Source organism: Paroedura picta, chromosome 5, assembly GCF_049243985.1.
Source record: "Paroedura picta isolate Pp20150507F chromosome 5, Ppicta_v3.0, whole genome shotgun sequence".
Taxonomy (NCBI): Eukaryota; Metazoa; Chordata; class Lepidosauria; order Squamata; family Gekkonidae; genus Paroedura; species Paroedura picta.
In genome coordinates this window covers 130,516,903-130,540,106 of record NC_135373.1, presented here as the reverse complement: position 1 = coordinate 130,540,106, position 23,204 = coordinate 130,516,903, and the positions used below count along the sequence as shown (strand labels likewise).

General features: G+C 46.3%; 1 protein-coding gene across 1 annotated transcript in view; it reads right to left on the bottom strand.

Annotated features, from left to right (window-relative positions):
- PTPRO (protein tyrosine phosphatase receptor type O) overlaps positions 1–23,204 on the bottom strand; it is a 147,633-nt gene that overhangs the window by 39,303 nt on the left and 85,126 nt on the right. Inside the window, 9 exon segments of the mRNA XM_077340691.1 lie at positions 3,549–3,688; positions 6,755–6,875; positions 8,072–8,223; positions 12,126–12,237; positions 12,684–12,877; positions 15,559–15,679; positions 16,495–16,697; positions 19,816–19,977; positions 22,430–22,882. Of these exon segments, the coding sequence (XP_077196806.1) occupies positions 3,549–3,688; positions 6,755–6,875; positions 8,072–8,223; positions 12,126–12,237; positions 12,684–12,877; positions 15,559–15,679; positions 16,495–16,697; positions 19,816–19,977; positions 22,430–22,882 (1,658 nt within the window).

Below are 23,204 nucleotides of genomic sequence, written 5' to 3'. Positions count from 1 at the left end.
GTGGGCTATCTCACGGCCCACCCACTCATGCCTCCTCCAGATTAAAAGGAACGGGAATTTACTGCTGCCTTTTGCTTCCAGATGTCAGCAAGAACTAGCACATCTTTTGCATTTCTGCCCCCTATCTAAAATGGCTCTCTTTTATTTAGCCAAATTTGTATTTAGGGATGCCAGGTGGAAGCAGGCTGGCAGTGGGGGAAGGGATGGGGGGGTGTGGTCAGGAGCTCCCCAATATGCTGACATCACACGGAAATGACATCAGCTTGTCAGAGGCTTAAGGCCAAAACTCTATGGTAGATCAGAGCGGACAATGCATCTTGTGCCTGCCCCCACCCCCCAAAAATCTCATAGAGCTTGTGTTTGCGGTTCTGCTGCCATTTTGTGTGCACCTGCTTCATCTGCCAGAATATTTTGGGTGGGAGGAAGCCACCAAACTGGCAAATGCCAGCTCTATGAATTTCCGGCAGGAGGGGAGATGGGTGCATGCATTTTGTCAAAAACTGGCTCCATACGTTTGGGAGGGGGGGGAGTGGGTACACATGAAGTTGACAGGTGGATTGTGTAATAAGCCACAAATACCAATCTGCAAATTTTTGGGGGTAGGGATTAGCATATTCCCTCACTTTATTAAATTCCTAAAGCAGGAGTGGAGAGATGGCAAAGCAGGGGTTCCCCCAGCCCAAGAGGGGTTCTGGTATCCCTATTCGTACTGCTACTTACAATCTGCAATACCATTCCCTCCCCTTGCCATGTAATCCTCACAACAGCCCTGCGAGGTAGGCTAGGCTGGGAGCAAAATATTGGCCCAAGGCCACCCAGCAACCCTCCATGGCCAAATGAATATGAAGCCAGGTCTCTCTCCAAAATCCTAGTCAGGTGTGCCAACCCAGTGGTCCCAAACATGGCGCCCAGGGGTGCTGCGGCACCCACCGATACTGTTTTGGTACCCAAGAGTTTTAGGACGCAGGCAGGACCAAGGAAGGCTTTTCCTCAGCAAGGCTTCAGATCAGATCCTGGAGACTTGATTGACTATGCAGTTTTTAAAAAATCATCTTTTCCAACTCTCTCCACACAATGAATACTTTTATAAACTTCCATCATGTCCCCACTTAATTGTCTCTTTCCTCCTTTATTTATATCCCAAGTTCTTCCACAAGAAGGACCCAAAGCTGCTGACATCACTCCCCTCCCCTGTATCCTCACAACCAGGGGTAGTCAACCTGTGGTCCTCCAGATGTCCCTGGACTACAATTCCCATGAGCCCCTGCCAGCAAACGGCAGAGTGACGATTCGAACCTGGGTCTCCCGGATCCTAGTCCAGTGCTCTTAACATGATACCTATTAAGGCCCTTTCTTTCATCCTGCCTTCTACAGGCTTCACCTTCAGATCTCCAGGATTTTCCCTGTCTGGAACTGGCAACCTTATCCACCCACCCTGCCTCATCTCACACAAGAGCGCCTGTGGCCTCCGTTTAAGATCTCACAAAGGAACCAGCATTCCAAAATTTGCACCACGCTAAGGCAGGCCGCTATAATCAACGCATCTGGGCATCGTTTCATGGATTTAATCCATTAATCTTTGACTGATTCACTGGCGGAAGCCAAGGTTAACTGGCAAGGACAAACATCTTCAAGGTAACGCTCATTTAATTTGCGGAGCTGGTGGCCGATTTTTACGAGACGGAGGCCTTGCCAAGGAATTGTCAAGGGGCCTCTCTCCTTCCAGCGACGTGGACGCCTGTAACAGTCGGATTCCATAAATCCTTCGCTGGCATTAAGAGCTACGGGCTAAGTCAGATTTTCTTCTCCGTACACATGGAGAATGGACAAATCTGTGAATGGACAATTCGAGCAGCACCGTATATGGGGGAATGCATCGTTTCATTGCTGCAATCAATCCGCCCACCTGTTAAACTTTAATCGATTAGCTGCTGGAGGCAAAAGAATAACCTGCAGAGTCTGAGATTTGGAACACATTTTGTCTGTGGTATAGAACATTTTGTCTGTGGCGTTTGCTGGCAGGGGCTCGTGGGAACTGCAGTCCTTGGACATCTGGAGGACCACAGGTTGACTACCCCTGGTGCAGAATACTGAACTGAGATGGAGAAGATCCGGGTGCAGATCATCCCACTTAAGAAGGACGGCTTTGAAAACTGCAGCTTGACTCTCCGGCGTCTTTAAAATAAGTGTCCGTGTGCTTGTGGACAAGATATATCTGAGTTCCAAGGAAAGACTAGAATCCAGAGTTCATCCACAAACTGGCTAAAAAGCAGCTGGTGAATCAAGTCAAATTCTGCCATAGAGAATAGGTGTCAATAACGAACTAAATAAAAATTGAGGAGCCATTTGGTGTTAAATCAATGGGAAGTGCCCCATCAATTTTTAATTTATGAGGTGTTTATACCCAGCATTTCTCCCCATTCAGGAACGACAACAACAACAACAAAACCCAGTCATGTTAAACTGACTGGACAAAGTCACCCAGATTGGGTTGCTGGCTCCAAGTTGGAAAATACCTGGAGATTTTGGGGGCGGAGCCTGGAAAAGGTGGGGCGTTGGGGAGGGGAGGGAACTCATCTCTATATCTGTGTCCCAAATGGATATCTTAATCTGCAGATCTGGGCCACATTTGCACTCAACAGATTTTCCTGCAAACCTAAATGACTTCTCTAAGTTTGCAGAAAAATCTGAAATCTACGAAAAGAACCACGGGAGGCTAAATGCCTCCCCCACCCAAGTAAAACAACATTCTCTGTGCAAGTGCAGAAAATACACTCTACGACCTACCCTCTATGTGGCAAAACACCCCAGGGCTGCAGCCAGCCTAGCAGTGAAGCAGCCCAGGGTGTTTGATTCAGCCCCAGAGGTGGCAGCAAATCAGCCTAGGGGGATCACTGAGCCCAGGGGGTGCAGAGCCTGGGAACTGAGCCTCCGGGGAGGGCGGCATATAAGTATGATAAATAAATAAATAAATAAATAAATAAATAAATAAATAAATAAATAAATAAATAAATAAATAAATAAATAAATAAATAAATAAATAAACAAACTGCACTAGGGTTGAGTTGTGCTGGGCCCCATGAGAAAGTGGGGAGGGAAGGAATCCCCTCCCCATAAGCATCAGGGTCTTACTCTAGTCAGGATATAATGTCATACAATCTCTCTTCTAAAGTAGCCATTTTCTCCAGGGGTATTGATCTCTATCATCTGGAGACCAGTCGTAACTCCCAAAGATCTCCAGCTCCTGTCGGAGATGCTATGGAGCGATCTTACACAGCACAGCAAGAAATGGCACCCATGTCACCCAGACCCTAGTCTGGCACTCTGCCCAATGAACCAGACAGTCTTTCAATTTAGCATCTGGCATCAAGTAAAGATCTTTAGCAGATTACCCACCCGACGGTCAACCCATCTAAACCACCACTTGGGTTGCGTGCGAAGACTCAGACTGGAAAGCAATATTCAGCATGGAGAAGAGAGAGTTAAGAGTCTCGATGAGCAGATTTCGTAAGGCTTAATTGAGATCTGAGCCTGTAGCAAACACCTACCTGGATTTTGGGATCTTGATCCAAGCCAGCCTGCTGGCAGAAGACTTCAAAGAAATCGGCGACTCCCTCTTCCACCCAAAGAAGAGTCACTGATGTTTGGGTCTTGTTCACAGCAAAGAGCGATCTTGGTGGAGCCGGATCTGGGATCAAGAAAAGAACCCCTTTAGCCGCATCTTGAGGGTCTTCGGAGAGGTACTAGAATCAAAGCTCTCCTCTGCCAAATCGCTTCCAACGCAGGAACGTTTGCTCTTCCGAAAGCTCACTCAGCAATAAACCATTTGAAACAGGAAGACACTCTCAAGTAGCATGCTTTTCTTCTCCCTCCCTGTTTGTAAATCTCAAGGCTTACTTCACTTCCTTTTTCTATTGACCAGGGGAGGGGGAGTGGGCAGAAGGCCTGGAGCTCTAGCCAGATGTATCAGCATTGCACAATTTTCTGTTAGGAGAATTCTTGTGTGCTCCGAAAGAACAATCATATAATAACGACCTTCATGCACTACAAGAATGACGCTCCTTTACCATGTGGTGGTGGAACTGAAAAGAGGGATTCCTTTGAGGAAAAATGGAGAGGGTGTTCCCACCAATCCTACCCCGTGTTTGAGGTAGGGCTTCCAGACCCCTTGAAGGAGGAGGAGTTCCCCTTCGGCCAGGCCTACGGCTCCACCACTGAATTGATCTCTGTAGCTAGGGGGTGTGATTCTGGTTTAGTTTATTGTGTTGTACCTGTTAAATTCCGGAGTCTGCCTCTTTCTACTAGCTAGGGTTGCCAACCCCCAGGTAGTAGCAAAGACGACCCGTCAGCCGAAGATGAGTAGACAAGAAAGAAATTTCCAAGCTGACGATGGCAAAAAGCTTTATTCAAACAATAGGACGAGTTCTTAGGTATAAAACCTCGTTTTCTTATTTTACTTCGTCAGCGAACGTATTTCTTAATTTTTTTTTTTTTCAGGAATACTAACAAAGTCTTCAGTTAATCCCAGGAGATTTCCAGCCACTATCTGGGTGTTTAGAAAGAAATTTCCAAGCTATTTATCTACTAAATAAAAATAAGTAAATAAATAACAACTGGTTGTACATTCAATTGGATGCTTCCATTTTATTCTTTCATTAATCCTGTGCCCAAACCGTATCTTTGCCATTCGGTTTGTAGTTCACCAAACCAAGTCTTAAACATACTACCTTATATTTTATATTTTAAGCCATATAACTTGGGTCTATTAATATCAAAGTTCCATGAAGGTCTTATCTTATAAGATAATTAAGAAATAAGTTCACTGACAAAGTAAAATACAAAAACGAGGTTTTATACCTAGGAACTCATTCTATTGTTTGAATAAAGTTTTTGCCATCGCCAGCTTGGAAATTTCGTTCTAAACACCCAGGTAGTGGCTGCAAATTTCCTGGGGCTAACTGTGACAGCACACTGGCTAAGTGCCTTTCTTGGGATTCTTACCGGTCAAAGATGGCTTCGGTTTGATTCACATTTATTTTAGCCCCTAGTTCTTTCGAAAGGAGCCAATATGCATTCCATTAAGAGTCTGCAACTTTGGATCTACGTCTGCTGCTATTGCTGTGTCAGCAAACAGAACTGAGCCATTTCCTTACCTCTGGCCTGAATCCACTACAGTTTGTTTCATTTTATTAATTGCATCCTCTATCGATATTTGGAACAGTATGGAGGACATGGTAGCTTTTATTGTTTTTGGCCCTTTGCTTAGTATTGTGCAGTCTAATTACATCTTCCTACCCTTGACTTGATCTAGTCTTCGGCAAATGCAGGAAGCTTTTTGTTTCATTTAACTTTCATATAAATAATGCTTATCAATATCTAATCTTCACTCGGTCAATATTGGTTGCAGGAGAGCTTCCCTGGGTCTTCTTTGTTCCCTAAAAGCAACAATCCTCTTATAATAGTTTGTTCTATTTTATTGTGAGTTATCTTTGTTTGGTAATTTGGTAAGCTGATTACGAGGGAGGGAGGGAGGAAGGGAGAGACCCATCTAATTCCAATTGGCTTTTTCAACTTTTCTTTAAAATATAATACCCTGTTCTCTCTTGGATCTAACACACTTGTTACGTTCATTCACCACCATTGTGAGTACAAAGATTACGGCAACCTTCCTCTGGTTAAGGTTTGCAAGCAACATTGGTGAGTATTTATTCTGTAACCCGCCACGAGACATTTTAAGAGAGTGGCAGGGAATAAATCTACTAAATAAAAATAAGTAAATAAATAAGATCTGGTTGTGTATTCAATTGGATGCTTCCATTTTAATATTTCATTAATCCCGTGCCCAAACCGTATTTTTGCCATTCGGTTTGTATTTCACCAAACCAAACGGATATGCCCGTTCCTGAACAGAACTGACCATGTAGGTCCATGAGCCATTTAATGTTTAAAACTCCGCCTCTGCTCCCAGCAGCTCGGCTGTCCCCCCGCATCTGCTGTTCATGAACTGTCACGAATTTTGTGCAGAACTTCAGGGTAGTTCGTCCCGGTTTTTCAGTTCACGAGCCCCGAACAGCCCACAATTCCTGGTGGACTTTAGCTCATCAGCCAGTTTGTGCCCATCCCTAATGGCCGCTGAGTTCAGATCAGCATGCTATAAACACGCTTTTTAAAATTTTAACATGTAGCCTCATTAAGAGTTCTGGAGAAGTTGAAAACTTGCATTTGGGGGGTGGTAATTCGGGTTAATCTTAATGAAAAAATATTGTGCAGCTTTTGTTTTTTGGACTTTGCTTTTGGATTAATGCAGCTAATTGCACCCTCTATACCTTTAATAATTTTATATTAGATGAAATTGACATGAATAGAAGAAAACAGGGTAAATAGGGATACAAAATTACATGGAATCTTCTCAAGATTTCAGACTGGTTGTGATCTCAATTTTATCACAACTTTTTCTCATCTCTGTAGGATGTTTTTTAAAAAAATCCTTGCTCAGTTTTCCTAAATTGCACTAGCTTTAGCAAGCTTGCCAAAGTGTTAGCACTCTCAAGACTTCCCAACTCTGGATTAGAGATTTGGAGGTGAAGGCATGGTTTGAGGAGGGAAGGAGCCCTGGGAGGGGGCATAATGCCCTAAAATCCACCCTCTCTGTGTTATGATCTCGTAATTTGAGGAGCTCTCCAGGCCCCACCTGGAGGTTGGAAACCCGAGTGCTCAACCCGAGTACGGCTCACAACTCGAGAGCGTGGCTTACCAATTTTCACAAGCTGCAGTGCCGAGGTGTTGCTTCCCGTTTCCGTACAAGCGGTCACGGATAGGTTGTAGATGTCTCCGGGAGGCACGTTCAGAATGGCAGTCATAACGTTCCGTGTCACCTACAAAGGGTTAAACGTGATCCACACAAAGGGTTAACCATACTCTGTCAATGAGGCTCTGTAACATGGAAGACCAGGACAAGAACAAAGGATCTTAAAAATGGCAGTGGGTTGACAGGAAATGCACGTGAGTTATTCTTCTGGTTTGTAGCTGATACTGGAGCGGCCTGAAGGTTTGGGCTGCCCTTAACCTCTGTTGCATCCCCCTCCCCCAACCCCGGCTGCCAAAGAGGAAGTGTCATGGCTGTTTGAAGATGCCAAGAAGACTGTGCAGTGCACAAGGCTTCAGAGACTATCGGGTATCTCTCGTCTTTTCTCAGGAGGCCACTCCCTGGCCCATTCCGCACTCACTAGATAATGCACTTTCAATGCACTTTATAAGTAGAGTTTCTTGTTTGGCTCAGAAAAAACCAGCCGCAAGAGCACGCTGGACAAAGCACAGGAGAATCCAGTTGAACTTTCAATGTACTTTAGAAGTAGGTTTTCCTGTTTTACAGAAAAAGAAAACAGCCACAAAAGCACATTGGATAATGTGCAGGGAAATCCAGTTGCACCTTCAATTAGAAGAAGATTTTCCTGCTTTGCCCAGAAAAATCCAGCTGCAAAAGCTTATTGGACAATGCACAGGAAATTCCAGTTACACGTTCAATGTACTTTAGAAGCAGATTTGCCCACTTCACACACACACAACAAATCCAGCTGCAAAAGCATGCTGGATAATGCACGAGTCCTTGACTCTGATTCTCCCTGCCCCATCCTTTCTTCATCAAACTGTGACTCTCTGCCCTCAACTTCCCTATACTGGTCAGAACCAAACAATCTATACATATTTTTCTATTTATGGCGTATGCGATACTTATCAGGGAGAAGGAGGAGAGCTGTTTTTGTGTGTGTGTGTGTATCCTGTTTTTCACAACCCAAAGAAGCCTCAAATCAGCTTACAATCACCTTCCCTTCCTCTCCCTACAACAGACACCCTATGAGGCTGACGCGGCTGAGAGAGCTCTGTGAGAACTGCTCTGTAAGAACAGCTCTAACAGTTACAAGCCCAAGGTCATCCAGCTGGCTACATGGGGAGGAAGAATGGGGACTCAAACCTGGGGAAAAATAGCAAAATCAAATATCCACCATGAGTTTTTGCTTATCTGGGGGTAATAGGAAACAAAGGACGGTGCATACAAGGTGTTTGTACCTACACTCTTTTTGATCTTTTTTTTCCCTTCCGCTACAACCATCCAGTGGAGCATCCTGGAATGAGAAAGGTCTGTGTTGTCATCTCCGTACGTCCAGCTGACGTAGAGAAGGTTATTGAAATACTCCACAGAGGCGATCTCAGGGGCAACCGGAGCTATCAGGAAAGGAAAGGGAAGGGTTACAAAAAGGAGCCACATGATTACGTTTCTTAGAATTATTGCTGGTGATTCTCTTTTCAAGCAAACAAAGTATTTTGTGAGGCTTGTCCCCCCTGAATGATTCTGGGAAATAGGCAAGGATGTGTGAGACAATGCCGTGAAAGGACAGCCTCTGAAAGTCAGAGCTCAGTATCTTGAAAGTCTGCATCTTTAAAAAATCAAGTTCCTAGCCCCTGTGGTTGATGCAATATGAGCCTGGGAGAGAGGGGGAATATAAGCAGATAAGGGTGAGAAAAAGCAGACTTTCTAGTAAAGTGGATGGTGTATGTTCAATATTTTTTTCCCTTTCCCACAGATCTTAGTTCAAGGGTAGCCAAACTGTGGCTTTCCAGATTTCCATGGACTACAATTACCCTGAGTCACAGGGGCTCATGGGAATTGTAATCCACAGACATATGGAGAGTCACAGTTTGGCCACCCCTGTCTTAGTGCAACAGTCTAGACCAGGGGTAGTCAAACTGCGGCCCTCCAGATGTCCATGGACTACAATTCCCAGGAGCCCCCTACCAGCGTTCGCTGGCAGGGGGCTCCTGAGAATTGTAGTCCATGGACATCTGGAGGGCCGCAGTTTGACTACCCCTGGTCTAGGGATATCAGCCTCCAAGTGGGAATTGTGGTCCTTTGAAATAACAGCTCATCTCAAGTCTAAAGAGATCAATTCCCAAGAAGTAAACAGATGCGTTGGAGTGTGGACTCTACAGCACGGACATTCCTGTCCTCCCCAGGCTCCGTTCCCAAATCTCCAGGTGTTTCCCAACCAGGATATGGCAACCTTCCCCCCTCATCCCCCACGGTGTCCAGGGGGGACCTGGGGACCCTACAAGAGTCTCATGCATGGGACTGTGTTAGCTATATCCTCAGACCATAACAGGTTCAATAACAGGAGTTTGGGGAAATAGTGTGCAAAACCCATATGGAGAAGCAGCTTAGTACCACCACAGTCCTATCCTGCAAGTCACTTCAAGACAGGAGGAGAGATTGTGTGGCTGTCAGGAAAAGAGCTCTGCTTATTCAGCCCCATTCTGTGAGGAGAATCACACACCCACCCCCAGGGGGAAAATTATCCATTGCTACCTTCAGGAGCAAAGAACTGTGGACAAAATATGAAATGGGATGGGCTGTTTTTAAAATTCTTCTCATTTTTTGTGGTGTTTTTGAAATGAAGTCGTGATCACCATTTTAAATGTTGTTAGATTCAATCAGTTTAAGAGGTTTGCCACTTGCATGGCTCCGGATACCAATTTAACCACAAACAAATGCATGAATCTATGCAGAACCCATGCATGCCACGTGTCTCTGTTTGGCTCCTGGCAGCCAAAATTGAAGGCTCGAGGTCTATGTTTAACCACAAGATGTCATGTTTGCTCTGTCAAAGCTGCCTGGAAGCCCAGATGGCTGGCGTGTGGCCCACATGCCTGACTTTACCCTTCGGCTGCTTCACCCAGAGGGCTCAAGTATATCGTGCCAAAAAGGCGACATAAAACAAATCCAGCAAAAAAGAAAACAAGTGGAGTGACTGTTGTTGCTAGGTGCGAAGCCGTGTCCGACCCATCGCCGCCCCATGGACAATCTAAACTGTACAGGGAGAGAGACAATAACATATTGGAGTCTCAGAAGGACAGGGTTTAGGGTGGGAAGGGGCTTCAGCGGGCTGAGATGCCCTAAATGTCCATCTTCCACAGTCGCTATTTTCTTAAAGGGAACTGATCTCTGTGTCACATGGAGATCACTTATAATCCCAGAAGACCTCCAATCACCGCCTAGACTCACTGAACCATAGAGATGGAAGGGACCTCCAGGGTCATCTAGTCCAACCCCCTGCACAGTGTAGGAACTCACAACTACCTGCCTACCCACGGTGACCCCAATTTCATGTCCAAATGATCCCCCCACACACCAAAAATCTCCAGAATCCAGCCTGGCCTGGAGAGAATTCACCTACCATCCCACAGTGTCGATTGGCAATTCCCTGAGTATGCAAGGAAGGGCCACAAGAGACAAATACTGGCACATCCCTTCCTGCCCACGAACTAGCCGCCAGGAGGCTGGCAATCCTATCCCCAATTGTGCCTATTTTGAACAGGAAATATAAACTAAGTCTCTCTGTGTCTTTGTCTCTCTCTCTCTGTCTCTCTCTCTGTGTCTCTCTTTCTCTCTCTCTCAAAGAGGCCCTTTTAAATTCCCTTTCTGTGTGTGTTTGTGTGTTTTCCTCTTTTTTTGAAAAAGCATTCCTGCTCAGTGATGAGCTCCTCTGATTGGAAGCTTGTCACAAAGCGATCCGGGGTTCTGCTGCGTCTTCCAGAGTAACCTGTCAGAATTTCTTCACATGCAACCTTGAACATCTGTTCTTTCTCTGCTCTCAGGAGAGCTACAATAAGCACATTACCTTCACACCGTGCAAGCTGCTCTGGAGATAAACAATGCATAAAAATGACTGTCACAGCACTACGGAGGGAATGGTATTAACGACCAAAGAATATCCAAAGTCATCCATCTGGTGATTTCTGGACTGCCAGATGTTCCTTCCTCGTGTCCCCTTATATGGGCACCAGACATCGGCGACAGGAAGAAAATAGTTAGAGATGCCAGCCTCCAGGCAGAACCTGGAGATCTCCTGGTCCAACAATTGACCCCCGGACTACAGAGACCAGTTCCCCTGGATAAAATGGCTACTTTTTGGGTAGGCTGCATGGCCCTGGACCCTGCTGAGATTCCTTCCCTCCCCCCACCCCCCCTAGGCTCCACCTCCAAAATCTACAGGGATCTTCCCACCCAGAGCCAGAAACCCCCAAAATAGTACAATGAGGTTATTTTCTTTTTCCTTCACTGATCCTCCAAGAAGAATACGAGGAGCTTCGGTTGTTATGACTACGAAACAGTAACAGGAAGTATGTATAGTTCGTACTTCCTGTCCTGTGCTCATCAGTCGGTGGCATCCTAAACAGAGTTACATTCTCCTCCTCCCACTGATTTCAATTGGATTAGAAGGCATAACTCTGTTTCGAATTGCGCTGCTCATAAAGGTGACTGAATTCCAGAGCTAGGAGGCAACATCTGGGGAAGGCCTTGGCCTCTATGCCCATTTGTTGGCTGTCTGGCTTGAGTGTTTAGGCAGAAACTGAAAAGAAAGCCTCTCTCCTCAAAGTTGTAAAGATTATACATACATATAAAGGTAAAGGTATCCCCTGTGCAAGCACCAGGTCATGTCTGACCCTTGGGGTGACACCCTCTAGCGTTTTTATGGCAGACTCAATACGGGGTGGTTTGCCAGTGCCTTCCCCAGTCATTACTGTTTACCCCCCAGCAAGCTGGGTACTCATTTTACCGACCTTGGAAGGATGGAAGGCTGAGTCAACCTTGAGCCGGCTGCTGGGATCGAACTCCCAGCCTCATGGACAGACAGCTTCAGATAGCATGTCGCTGCCTTACCACTCTGCACCACAAGAGGCTCTTATATATACATATACATATATATAAAACCAAGCGACTGGATGGGACAGCCGTAGGCCAACACATAAGAAAATGGATTAAGGGGGCTGCTCAGCAAGAAGGAAGATAGAAGGGGAAATACTGTGTGTGAGTGAGGTAAGAGGGCGAGAGCACTATGGATGCCTACCTCTGTATTGGTCTGACTGCACAACTGAGGGCCAGCAGAAGATAGTATTTTACTGCATTTTGAGCAACTGCTTTCCAGCAGATCTGCAGCCATTAACAATGTGGCAAGTTGGCAAAGACAGACTGCTTGTCAGTTGCAGCCAGTTTGCTTTAATTCTCTGAAAGACGCAGGAAACTATATATTTTTTTTAAATGGTCTTCGACTCATCATGTCTCTCTTTACCTGTTATGAAGCTGATGGTGGAGCTGTCGCAACAACTCAGTTCAGGGTCTCCCCACGTCACCATCGTCACTCGAAAGTTATAATACCAGGCAGGAAGCAGGTTGCCTATTCTCTAAAACGTTTAAAACAATTAATATAGCATTAGCGCCTGAAGAAGTGGGACCCACAGTGACATTAAAAGGTTGGGTTTGACCAACAATCCTGGCTTCATCGCAGTCTTTTCCTCTCCTGCTCTTCGATAGATTAAGATGATGAATAAGAATTGGCATTTACACCCTGCTTTTCACTACCAAAAGGAATCCCAAAATGGCTTAAAATCGCCTTCCCTTCCTTTCCCCACAGCAGATACCCTGAGCATCAGGTTCCTTCGTCTGTAATGTGTACAATTTGCTAGGGTGTAGAACTTGATCAGCAATAGCATTCTTAGAGATGCTATGTAGACGCATTGGAAAGGCTTCTGCTTTGTTTTTTGTTTTTTTTAATACTTCTTCACACATTTCCATTCAAAAGTCCTGGACATTCAAGGGCTTGTAACCAAGAATAAGATGGACACTTTACCACCGAGGAGGTTAAGGAGACCGTGGCTGCTATTTCGTAGTATGTCATCCACTCCGAGGTCATCGTCGAGGGGTTGAAGTAAAACATTTCCACGATATACTTCCGGAAGACACCCAGATACGGCCTGTTCCAGCTGAGGACGACAGCGGTGGGCCCCAAAGGATAAAGGGTTAGGTCTTTGATCCCAGTGGGCACTATAAACCAGAAATGGGGAGTCATTAATATTTTCATAAACAGAAAAGGGGTGTTTTAAAAAAAATGTAAGCCTGCTTACACAGAATGCAAATGTCCCCGTAAAATCTGATGAAATGCACAGAAAGATACACAGCATATAACAATAATCAGGAAATACAATGCGTGTATGGCTAGACATCAATAATCAATTGAAGTGCATTGGAGGAAAATATCTTCCTTGTAAATATCAAAGTGATTTTCTTTATGACAAACTCATTCTTTATACTCCATTCCATCGTGTCTATGACAAGCAGCCGGTTTTCAGCTTGTTTTGATTGTTTTCTTCTTCAGACACAATATTTCCATACCTAGAAGGCTCCACTCTTCAATTGATCCTTCGATATTTTGGATCTACTTATGCCAACGTTACAAGCTACTTCTGGAAGATAATTTTCTAAAACCTTTCAAATCTGACCTACGGCAGAGCTTAGAGTTAAAGAAACACTGAAGGTTAGGGTTACTTAGACTCACCATAACAGCATCCCACAATGTTATGATATCATTTCCAGTGATGTAACTGGAAGTGATGTCACTGTGGCTCTAGATGCTCCAGCATCAACCCCAAACTCTATGGTAAAATCATAGAATTCCAAGTGAGTGCTAGAGCACCCACCGACATGGTGACATCACTTCCAGTTGCACAACTGGAAACGATGTCCTGCAGTTGTGGAACAGTGTTCTGGCTCCCTTATTCCCTGCCTTCTGTTTGTCAGAGAATGACTGGAGGGGGAAGGAGTTCCCTTGCCCTCACTTGACCCATGGCCAGCCAATCCCTGGCTTCTCCAGCTAAATAGCCTGAAGAGAAATTACTGTGTAAGGTTTTGCTCTGCCTTACACCCTAGAGAGTTACTAGCAATCGGAGTTGACAATATGGATTTCAATCAGGGATGGCGAAACTGGCTCTCCAGATGTCCATGGACTAGAATTTCCATGAGCCCCTGCCAGCATCATGGTCATGGCAATTGTAGTCCATGGACATCTGGAGAGTCACAGTTTGGTCACCCCTGATTTAGATGGGCCAGTGCGACAGAAGGCTGTTTTATGTGTTCAGCATTCGGAACGATAGTTTGCAATTTTCAAAACTCTTGTCGTTGCCTGTTAGATGCAGGAAGTTCTACAGGACAGGCCTACAAAAGGAAAATTCCAGGTTCCCAGCAGGTTGGGAGTTTAGCGCCTCTTTTTCTCTTGGCTCTCCCTGAGGAAGGGATGCAAAGAGATGCACGACAGCATGAAAATGTCTGGCAGGATCCGATGTGCTACACTTTATGTAAATGCTCCAGTCCCCTACAGCATACGAACACCAGATGGAATCTTGAAAAGCAAGACGGAGCTCTTTTGACATTTGTCTTGCAAGTCTATCTTGGGACCTTCTAAATCTGTACCAGCAGCAGCACAAAACTGCAGATGAATCGCACCCTCAAAAGGTATAATGGATCTCCACCATTTGAACTGGGGAAATAGGACCCCAGCGATTTCCATGTCTGGACTGTCCCAGCAATTGCGTAACACAGGACAGTCCTGTGTCATGCCATTAACTTGGAAGGAGGTATCATATGCCCAGCAACCCCTGGTCATGCCTGAAGCAAGAGGGCAGGTATGGCCAACTGCAAGACGAATTGTCTGGAAAAGCTGAGCATGGACTCTGCCACTGGTATGACCACAAGTCCAGGGCTTCGTCTATGCCATCCATCTGTGGGTTCATTGTGTCAACAGAGAAATGTCAAGGGAATCTGCAGTCATATTTTATTTGTAAAATGGTTTTCTAGTCCTACGGATCTACAGGGGGGAAATTCTAAGTGGGAAATTCAACATCTAAACGGGCTGAGAACATGTAGGATCCCAATGTGCTCTCAGGTTGCAATAGGGTTATCCCCTCCAAAAAAGAAGAGTTGGTTTTTACATCCCATTCATTCATTCATTCATTCATTCATTCATTCATCTATCCATCCATCCATCCATCCGCCCGCCCGCCCGCCCGCCCGCCCGCCCGCCCGCCCGCCCGCCCGCCCGCCCGTTTGTTTGTTTGTTTGTTTGTTTGTTTGTTTGTTTGTTTGTTTGTTTGTTTGTTCGTTCGTTCGTTCATTCATTCATTCTAATTGACCAGCATCAGAACATAGGCAAAAAGGTTTTATACCCCACTCCAAAGCTTGCAATCCCCTTCCCTTCGTCTCCCTAAAACAGACACCCTGTAAGGGAGCTGGGGCTGAGAGAACTGTACTCTGTGAGAACAGCACTCTCATGGCTGTGATGAGCCCAAGTTCCCCCAGCTGGCTGGATGTGAAGGAGCAGGGAATCAAACTGGGGTCATCACATTAGAACCTGCTGCTCTTACCATGAAACCAAGAGATCATTGGTTTTGAGCTTTAAGGCCATTTGCGGCTTGGGCCCTGCCTATCTGAGGGACCGCTTGTCTCATGCCCCCCGCAGAGCTCTTCAGTCTGAGGGCACTGATCTGTTGAAGGTCCCGGGCCTAATCTAAGCAATAACTTCCCTCATAATTATCCTCAGTTGCACATAGATTGCATAGAAAGAGGCCATATTAGTCGTGTGCTGTCAGTACACTGCTCGGGCGGAGAACATTAACCCAACAGGTGGTCACGCATTCAATTCACAGCATTCGGAACAGGTGTAAGCAGGTTACCGATGGCAAAGGTAACGGGATCGGAAGGGGGCCCAACCAGCGGTCCTTTCCGCAAATAAATCACGACTTGGTATTGGGCGCCAGGAACCAGGTTTTCAATAGTGCTGCTGCTTGTATTCACCTACAGCAAAGAGAAAGAGTGTGGGTAGCAAAGGAATAGGGATGCCAACCTCCAGGTGGGACCTGGGAATCCCCTGAATTATAGCTCATCTCCAGACTAAAAAGATTGGTTCCCCTGGAGAAAATGCTGCTTTGGAGGGTGGATGCCTTAGCATTATACTCCACTGAGGTCCCGCCCCAAATCCTGCCCACTCCCGGCTCCACCCCCGAAAGTCTACAGGTATTTCCCGGCCCAGAGCAGGCAAGCTAACAAAGGAAGGAAAAGGGGAAAGGATCCTTGCCACCCTATCCAATGAAATTTGCAACAGAGCAGCCCAACAGTTTCAGCCAGTTTGCTGCAAGGATTCTGCGAGAACTCTGGCGTGAGCCAAGCCCCAACAAGGTGGGCCTAGATGTGATTATTTTCCTTAGACATCCTGAGTTCTTACCCACTCCCTCTCTCTCTGAGTTCATAGTCTACAATCAAAACTCTCTGCCTCTCTGCTGTGCTCACCTTGCTCTCTGTGTGGAGAAAGGAATGAGATTGTGAGTGGTTCCCTCCAACTGAAGGGTCATAACTTTTTGTTTAAAGGGGGAGGCAGAAAAGCCGAGACAAAACAGTCAAAGGCACTCCTGTGCGGAGGCACTCTAAAAGCTCCACGGCCTTTGCTGAGCTCTCCGCACTCCATTCTCTTGGCAGTCGGCCTGGAGTGTTTTGAAACTCAGTCGTAGTCATGTCTGGCCTGCCCCCGTGAACGCCGTTCCCCCCGCCGTCTTTGTGTCTGAGTCCACCCCCCCCAGTCACCATTAAAGGAGAGAGCATTTTCCGTCTCTTACCTCCATGCAGTAATGCTTTTCGAGTCTCTGGCTCTCCTTCTGTTTCTGGCACGTCAAGGACACGACGGAGACAATGGTGTGGTTGCTGCCGCTGGTCTCCGGCGAAGACGTCCAGGATAACGAAGCCGTGGTGGGGCTCAGCACCGTCACCATGACGTTTCGAGGCTTCTCCGTCAGCTCTTCGATCCACTCTCCTGTTGGACCTAAAGAAAAGACCGTCGGATGGAGATGGTGGTCACCACCAAAGGGTGCCTTGCCCCTGTAGAGGGCCAATCTACATTTTAAAATGTAAACAGGAAATTAGACCTTTGGAAGAATCGCAGCCTCAAATAACAGGAGCTTTTCAATGGGAATGCACACTTCATTTTATTCTGCCTATATTCATGGGCACCATTTCTTGTGTATAGGGCAGGGATTCCAACCAGGTGTCTGGGGGCCCTTAGGGGTCCACAGGGGTTCTGGAGGGGGTCTGCAGCCTTTCTCCACCTGCCTTAATAGACTCAGATGCAAGCTAGGGAACTGGCTGCTTTCACTGATCCCCTTCCTGAGCATAAGTTCTCTCGCGATTTCTGTGCCTGGGAGGGAGCAGAGCCTCAATGCCTTCTTCCTCCATAAACCACCTCCTGTCTCTCCTCCCTTTCCCCTCCTCGAGCCCGCCTGATAACTTGATGTCACTTCGGGTGACATGGCACGTCCCAGAACAGGGACATGGGAGGGAGGCACGGCCAGTTGACATCATGAAGCCTGAAAAATTATTTCCGGAGATCCTCGACGATCAAAAAGTTGAAAAGGGCTGCTAAAGGGTAACCAGCAGGTGCAGAGGAAAATGTGCTGTCTCTTTAACAGGAGCCTAATGGATGGAAATGGGCAGCTGAATCTTTTCATTGGGAGATAAATAATATAATCAGGTTAATAATGTCTTCATCAGCTTCTATCGATGGGACAGGGCATTTTTCACCTGGCCTGTTGGCAATTCCTTTGCAAATCTTTCTTTCATTTTTAATAAGCAGTTATTGATTTTAAAATGTAGAGAGGAAGTAGATACCATTAAAAAATAATACCAAAAATCAGCATCAAGACATAGATTTTTCATCTATGTACATCAAGGGTAGGCAAACTATGGCCCTCCAGATATCCATGGACTACAATTCCCATGAGCCCCTGCCAGCAAATGCTGACAGGGGCTCATGGGAATTGTAGTCCATGGACATCTGGAGGGCCACAGTTTGACTACCCCTGATGTACAGTGTTGCTGTCCATGAAAAAGAACTGCCCTGTTCGCACTAAAAGGGGACCACACATGTTGGGACCACAGCAGGTAGAACACGCCCCTGTTGGTGGCCTCCTGGCGCATGTAATTGTAGCGCACAAAAAGGGCGAATGTTAAGTACGAACGAACGGAGAAGGACTGATGTTTGTAAACATGACACTCAGGCACACACCCACATTTGCAAACATGTGTCTCGACAACATCTGCTAATTAGAGAAGCAGTATAAGTGTGAATTATAGTTTATCACATTCTTCCCCCTGGGGAGCATCAAGGCATTAAGATAACATATTCAACTGCTCCCCAGTCTGATCCTCCTCATATTTAAGAGAGGGGATAGGCTGAAAAGGACGTGTATTGGAAACACCCTCCTCCATCCTCCTACCTCTCTTCCTCATGGACACAAGAGGCTGCTTTATACTGAGCATGGCCATTGGTTCGTCAAGAAGAGTACCATCTGCTCCAATTGGCGTGGCAGGATCTCAGGCAGAGGTCTTTTCCATCTCCTAATACTTAGAATCATAGAGTTGGAAGGGACCTCCTGGGTCATCTAGTCCAAACCCCTTCACTATACAGGACACTCACATCCCAATTGCTCATCCACTGTAACATGCCACCCCTTTGCCTTCACAGAATCAGTGACAGATGGCTATCCAGCCTTTGTTTAAAAAATTTCAAAGATGGAGAACCCACTACCTCCCAAGGAAGCCTGTTGCACTGAGAACCCGCTCTAACAGTCAGGAACTTCTTCTGGATGTTTAGACGGAATTCCTTTTGAATTAATTTCATCCCACTGGCTCTGGTCCATCCTCTATATCAGGGGTAGTCAACCTGTTGTCCTCCAGATGTTCGTGAACTACAATTCCCATGAGCCCCTGCCAGCAAAGGCTGGCAGGGGCTCATGGGAATTGTAGTCCATGAACATCTGGAGGACCACAGGTTGACTACCCATGCTCTATATGGTACCCTTTTAAATACTTGAAGATGGTTATCAGATCCCCTCTCGGTCGCCTCCTCTCCAGGCTAATCAGATCAAGCTCCCCCAACCTTTCCTCATTCATCTTGAAGACAAATGATCTCTATAACTCAATGGTAGAATACCTTCTTGGCATCCAGAAAAATTCCAGGTTCAGTCTGCAGCATCTCTAAGAGGATCAGTTAGTAGATAATGGGAAAACCTCTGCCTGAGACTCTGGACATCTGGTGGCTGTCAGAGTGGACAATACTGGTGTTGATGGACCAATGGACTGACTCAATAAAAGACAGCTTCACTTGTAGTTAGCAGGAGGGCCAAGGCTTGGGGGGAGAGCTCCTGCTTTGAACGCTGAAGATCTCAGTACCTGTCACTGACTCCAGCTAAAAGTACCTCCTCTTGGGTAGCTTCTGTCAGACAGATTAAACAACACTGAACTATATGGTGAGAGTCAGGCTAAACCAGCCACATAGATTTAGAAGAAGAAGAAGAAGAGTTGGTTCTTATATGCCGCTTTTCCCTACCCGAAGGAGGCTCAAAGCGGCTTACAGTCGCCTTCCCATTCCTCTCCCCACAACAGACACCCTGTGGGGTGGGTGAGGCTGAGAGAACCCTGATATCACTGCTCAGTCTGAACAGTTTTATCAGTGCCGTGACGAGCCCAAGGTCACCCAGCTGGTTGCATGTGGGGGAGCGCAGAATCGAACCTGGCATGCCAGATTAGAAGTCCGCACTCCTAACCACTGCACCAAACTGGCTCTCTAGCTGAGGGGATTGTTTTTCCTTTCATTTAGTATTTATTAACTCAAATATTTGCTGATACATCTTGCAATTCTCAGTGACACCATGACCACACATATCATTATAGCTATTTCTCAACAGTGGTTCAGAATGAGGATCAAAAAATGTGTACAATGGGGCCATGCACTGATCATACATATATATATTTGGGGGAAGCCCCAGGTTTGCAGGAGGGGGAAAATCAACTGTTACATTGTAAGGTTGTAACCTTAAAATGATAGAAGCAACACAGAAATGAGATTCCCCAAGTGTCCTCGTGGGTCCCCCACTTATACTTACTAATGTAAAAACTGAGCGTTTTGGCAGACTGGCTTTCCCGAATTTCACATGCTCCAGAGGAGCTAAACGTCGTAACGGATACTGTATATTTCCCTGGTTCTTTCAGCTCAGCAACAAACTCATGAATATCCTCGCCAACTGTCAGAAATTCTGTGAAGTTCTCTAAATCGAGAGAGAAGAATTAACTGGAACAGGAGAAGTTTCTACATGCAGACGACCTGATTTATACCCTGTGCCCTAAGAGCAGCACTAGTGCAGGCCTACAGAGAGAGATTAATACAGGTCATTTTTGCCCTCTTGTTATCACTCGGAGAATTATGAGCAGTTGGAACCAATGAATAAATGTCAAGGAATAAAGAAAGCATGGAACAGGTTTCTTCATGTGGTACTGAGCATTAAGGAAAGGCTTTCTTGCTTGTTACTAATCCCCCCCAAAAGGACATCCAACAAATATTATTTTGAAAGGACAGACTACATTACTACCAATAAACCAACAAACCAATCAGCCATAAGTTAACAGTACTTTCTGGAGTCCTAGCCCACACTAACACCCACAAATAAGGCTCTATGACCGTTTATGCACTGGAAACTTCTCTGCCCCAGCTCCCGTGCAGGAGCACAAATCAGGGGCAGATGAGGTGCACTGGGTCAAATGCTCCCCCGTGCAGGTGCAGGAAGAGGTGGGGCAACCTGCCAGGACTAAAACTCCAGCCTGCAGCCCGGCATGAAATCTCCAGTGACAAGAAGCATTTGGATGCCTGCAATGACTACTAGTTCTGAGAGCTGCTACGGTAATCTATAGGGAAATCTCTTTGAATTATCTCTCTTCCGCTCTCAGCCCTTTGCAAATGCTTTACAAATCACAGATTCAAGTGGGTAGCCGTGTTGGTCTGAAGTAGCACAACAAAAATAGAGTCCAATAGCACCTTTAAGACCAACAAAGACTTATTCAAGGAATGAGTTTTCGAGTGCAAGCACTCTTCGTCAGACTAAATGAACCAAGATAGTTGCCAGCACAGCTTGTCCCTTGCAGGGCTGTTTCCACACTTGGGTGGAGATGGTTGTGGCCTGCAACAACTGGGAAAGTGTCTGCCATTAATTACTAATGTGGACAGTTTTATTTCTCCAATGTTTTTGTGAACTGCAGCTGAACCCAAAAGGACTGATTGGCTGTTTGGGCAAAGAATTATCCTATGGCATCATATGGCTTAATCTGGATATTGGGACACAGTTTACTAATTTGCCACAATGTGCTTTTGCCATATATCTCCAGAGTTATGATGGTTGGTCATTTAGTCTGACGAAGAGTGCTTGCACTCGAAATCTCACGCCTTGAATAAATCTTTGTGGGTCTTAAAGGTGCTACAGGACTTTATTTTTGTTTTACAAATCACAGAGTCAAAAACATCTACAGCTCCAGATGGAGAACATTCTTTCTTTCAGCACTTCCTCAGTGGGGCTACGTGCTTCTCTGTCCCCCCCCCTAACTTTCTATTAACGATGGAAGAAGGGAAAGTCTCTTGTCAGTTCTAATTTCTTGGTGAGATTCCATGCAATCAGGTGATGTATGTGCTGTGTTGTATGGCGAGTCCCAGCAATAACAAGCCATCCATTTTAATAAGCAATCTATAGCAATACTAAGAAGAATTTAACAACTGTGATTCCCCATTTGAAGAAGAAGAAGAGTTGGTTCTTATATGCCGCTTTTCTCTACCCAAAGGAGTCTCAAAGTGGCTTACAGGCACCTTCCCTTCCTCTCCCCACCACAGACACCCTGTGAGGTGGGTGAGGCTGAGAGAGCCCTGATATTCCTGCTCGGTCAGAGCAGTTTTCTCAGTGCTGTGCCTAGCCCAAAGTCACCCAGCTGGCTGCGCGTGGGGGAGCGGGGAATCAAACCCAGCTCACCAGATTAGAAGTCCGCGCTCCTAACCACTGCACCAAACTGGCCCCCAGTGCTGTTGGCTAGATGCAAATCACCAGTCCCCCTTGGTTCCAATCATAATAGGGGGAGCCCAACAACTACTTTCATTCATAAAAGCCCTTCCTTCCCTTTATAGTAATCACCGATAATACCCAGCATCATGTGTGGTGTGGTCTTAACTAGTGATCCCCAACCTGTGGGCCGCAGACCACATGTGGTCTGTCGACTAATTGGAGGTGGGCCGCGAAGGACACCTTCTCTCCCCTCCCCCGGCCCTTTACTTCATCCCCCCTGGCCCTTTACAACACACTTTGGGTGTCATTTTCTCCCATCACTCCCAGATGGGACTATCTCGTTGCAGAGAAACAAGCTCAAGGTTCCCATTGATTTGTCATTGTCATGAGTTAAAATTTCCATCAAAAAGGGATGTTTAAACATTACCATAGCGATCAGAGAGCATTAGGGCAGTGGTTGAGAGTAGAGGAGTAAACTACCCCCCCCCACCGGGCCTCAGTAAAATTATCAAGCGTTGAGTGGTCCCCGGTGATAAAAAGGTTGGGGACCACTGGTCTTAACGATCCATTACGGTTTCTAGCTAAATTAGCCGTCAAATCACAAAAGGCACCGTCCTACTTTGAACTTTTGTTAACGCACAAACACCACAGCTCAGGACGGGTCTGCTCCCAAGGCTACCTTCTCTCTCGATATTAATGTGGAAGCCATCGAATGCCGTGGGAGGTTTCGGGGGCAACCAGCGCAAGACCATTTGCACAGGGAAGAACAACGGAGGCTCCGGCGTGGGACTTCCAAACTCCAGCGCCGGGCTGCTGTCCTCGTAGTCCTTTGGCACAGCGTTCACAAACTCGTCTTCGCTCTCTGGGAAGTCGGACTCATTAATCCACCAGTCCGGCTGAGACGTGGTTTCATAGTCACTGCTGTTGTAGCGGTAATCGGGCCAGGTGTAGGTCGCGTTGGCGGTCGGCAGCTCCAGCAGATCGTCCAAGAGATGGGTGGTTTTCTCCAGCTCCGCTGTATTCGGCACCCCCAAAAACGAATCCCCCGGGAAAATCCCACTATGCTCCTCCCAGTTCTCGTTTTTGTTGATTGGCACAATATGCACAGATATATTCCGAGGTGGGTAGGGAGCTGGGGAAAAAAAAAAAGAACGGGGTGTCAAAAAGCATGAATTGGTTTGATAATCATGTGCTCACAATCATTATTACTATTCAGAGGCTGCATCTGAACCCCCAGCCCGCCAGGCTCCAATGGCACCTCGTGGTTGCACTGGGCAGCATGGCAGGCATGCCGCAGCCTCCTCCTGAGCTCGGACACTCACCGGGGGCCGGACACGATCCACCTCCCAGGCAGTTTCCCAAATATTAATAGGAACCCATGGATACAATGTTCTTAATTGGTCTTATCATCATGTTCTTAATTAGCCTGCTTTCTGTAACTGGAAAGCCAGGTG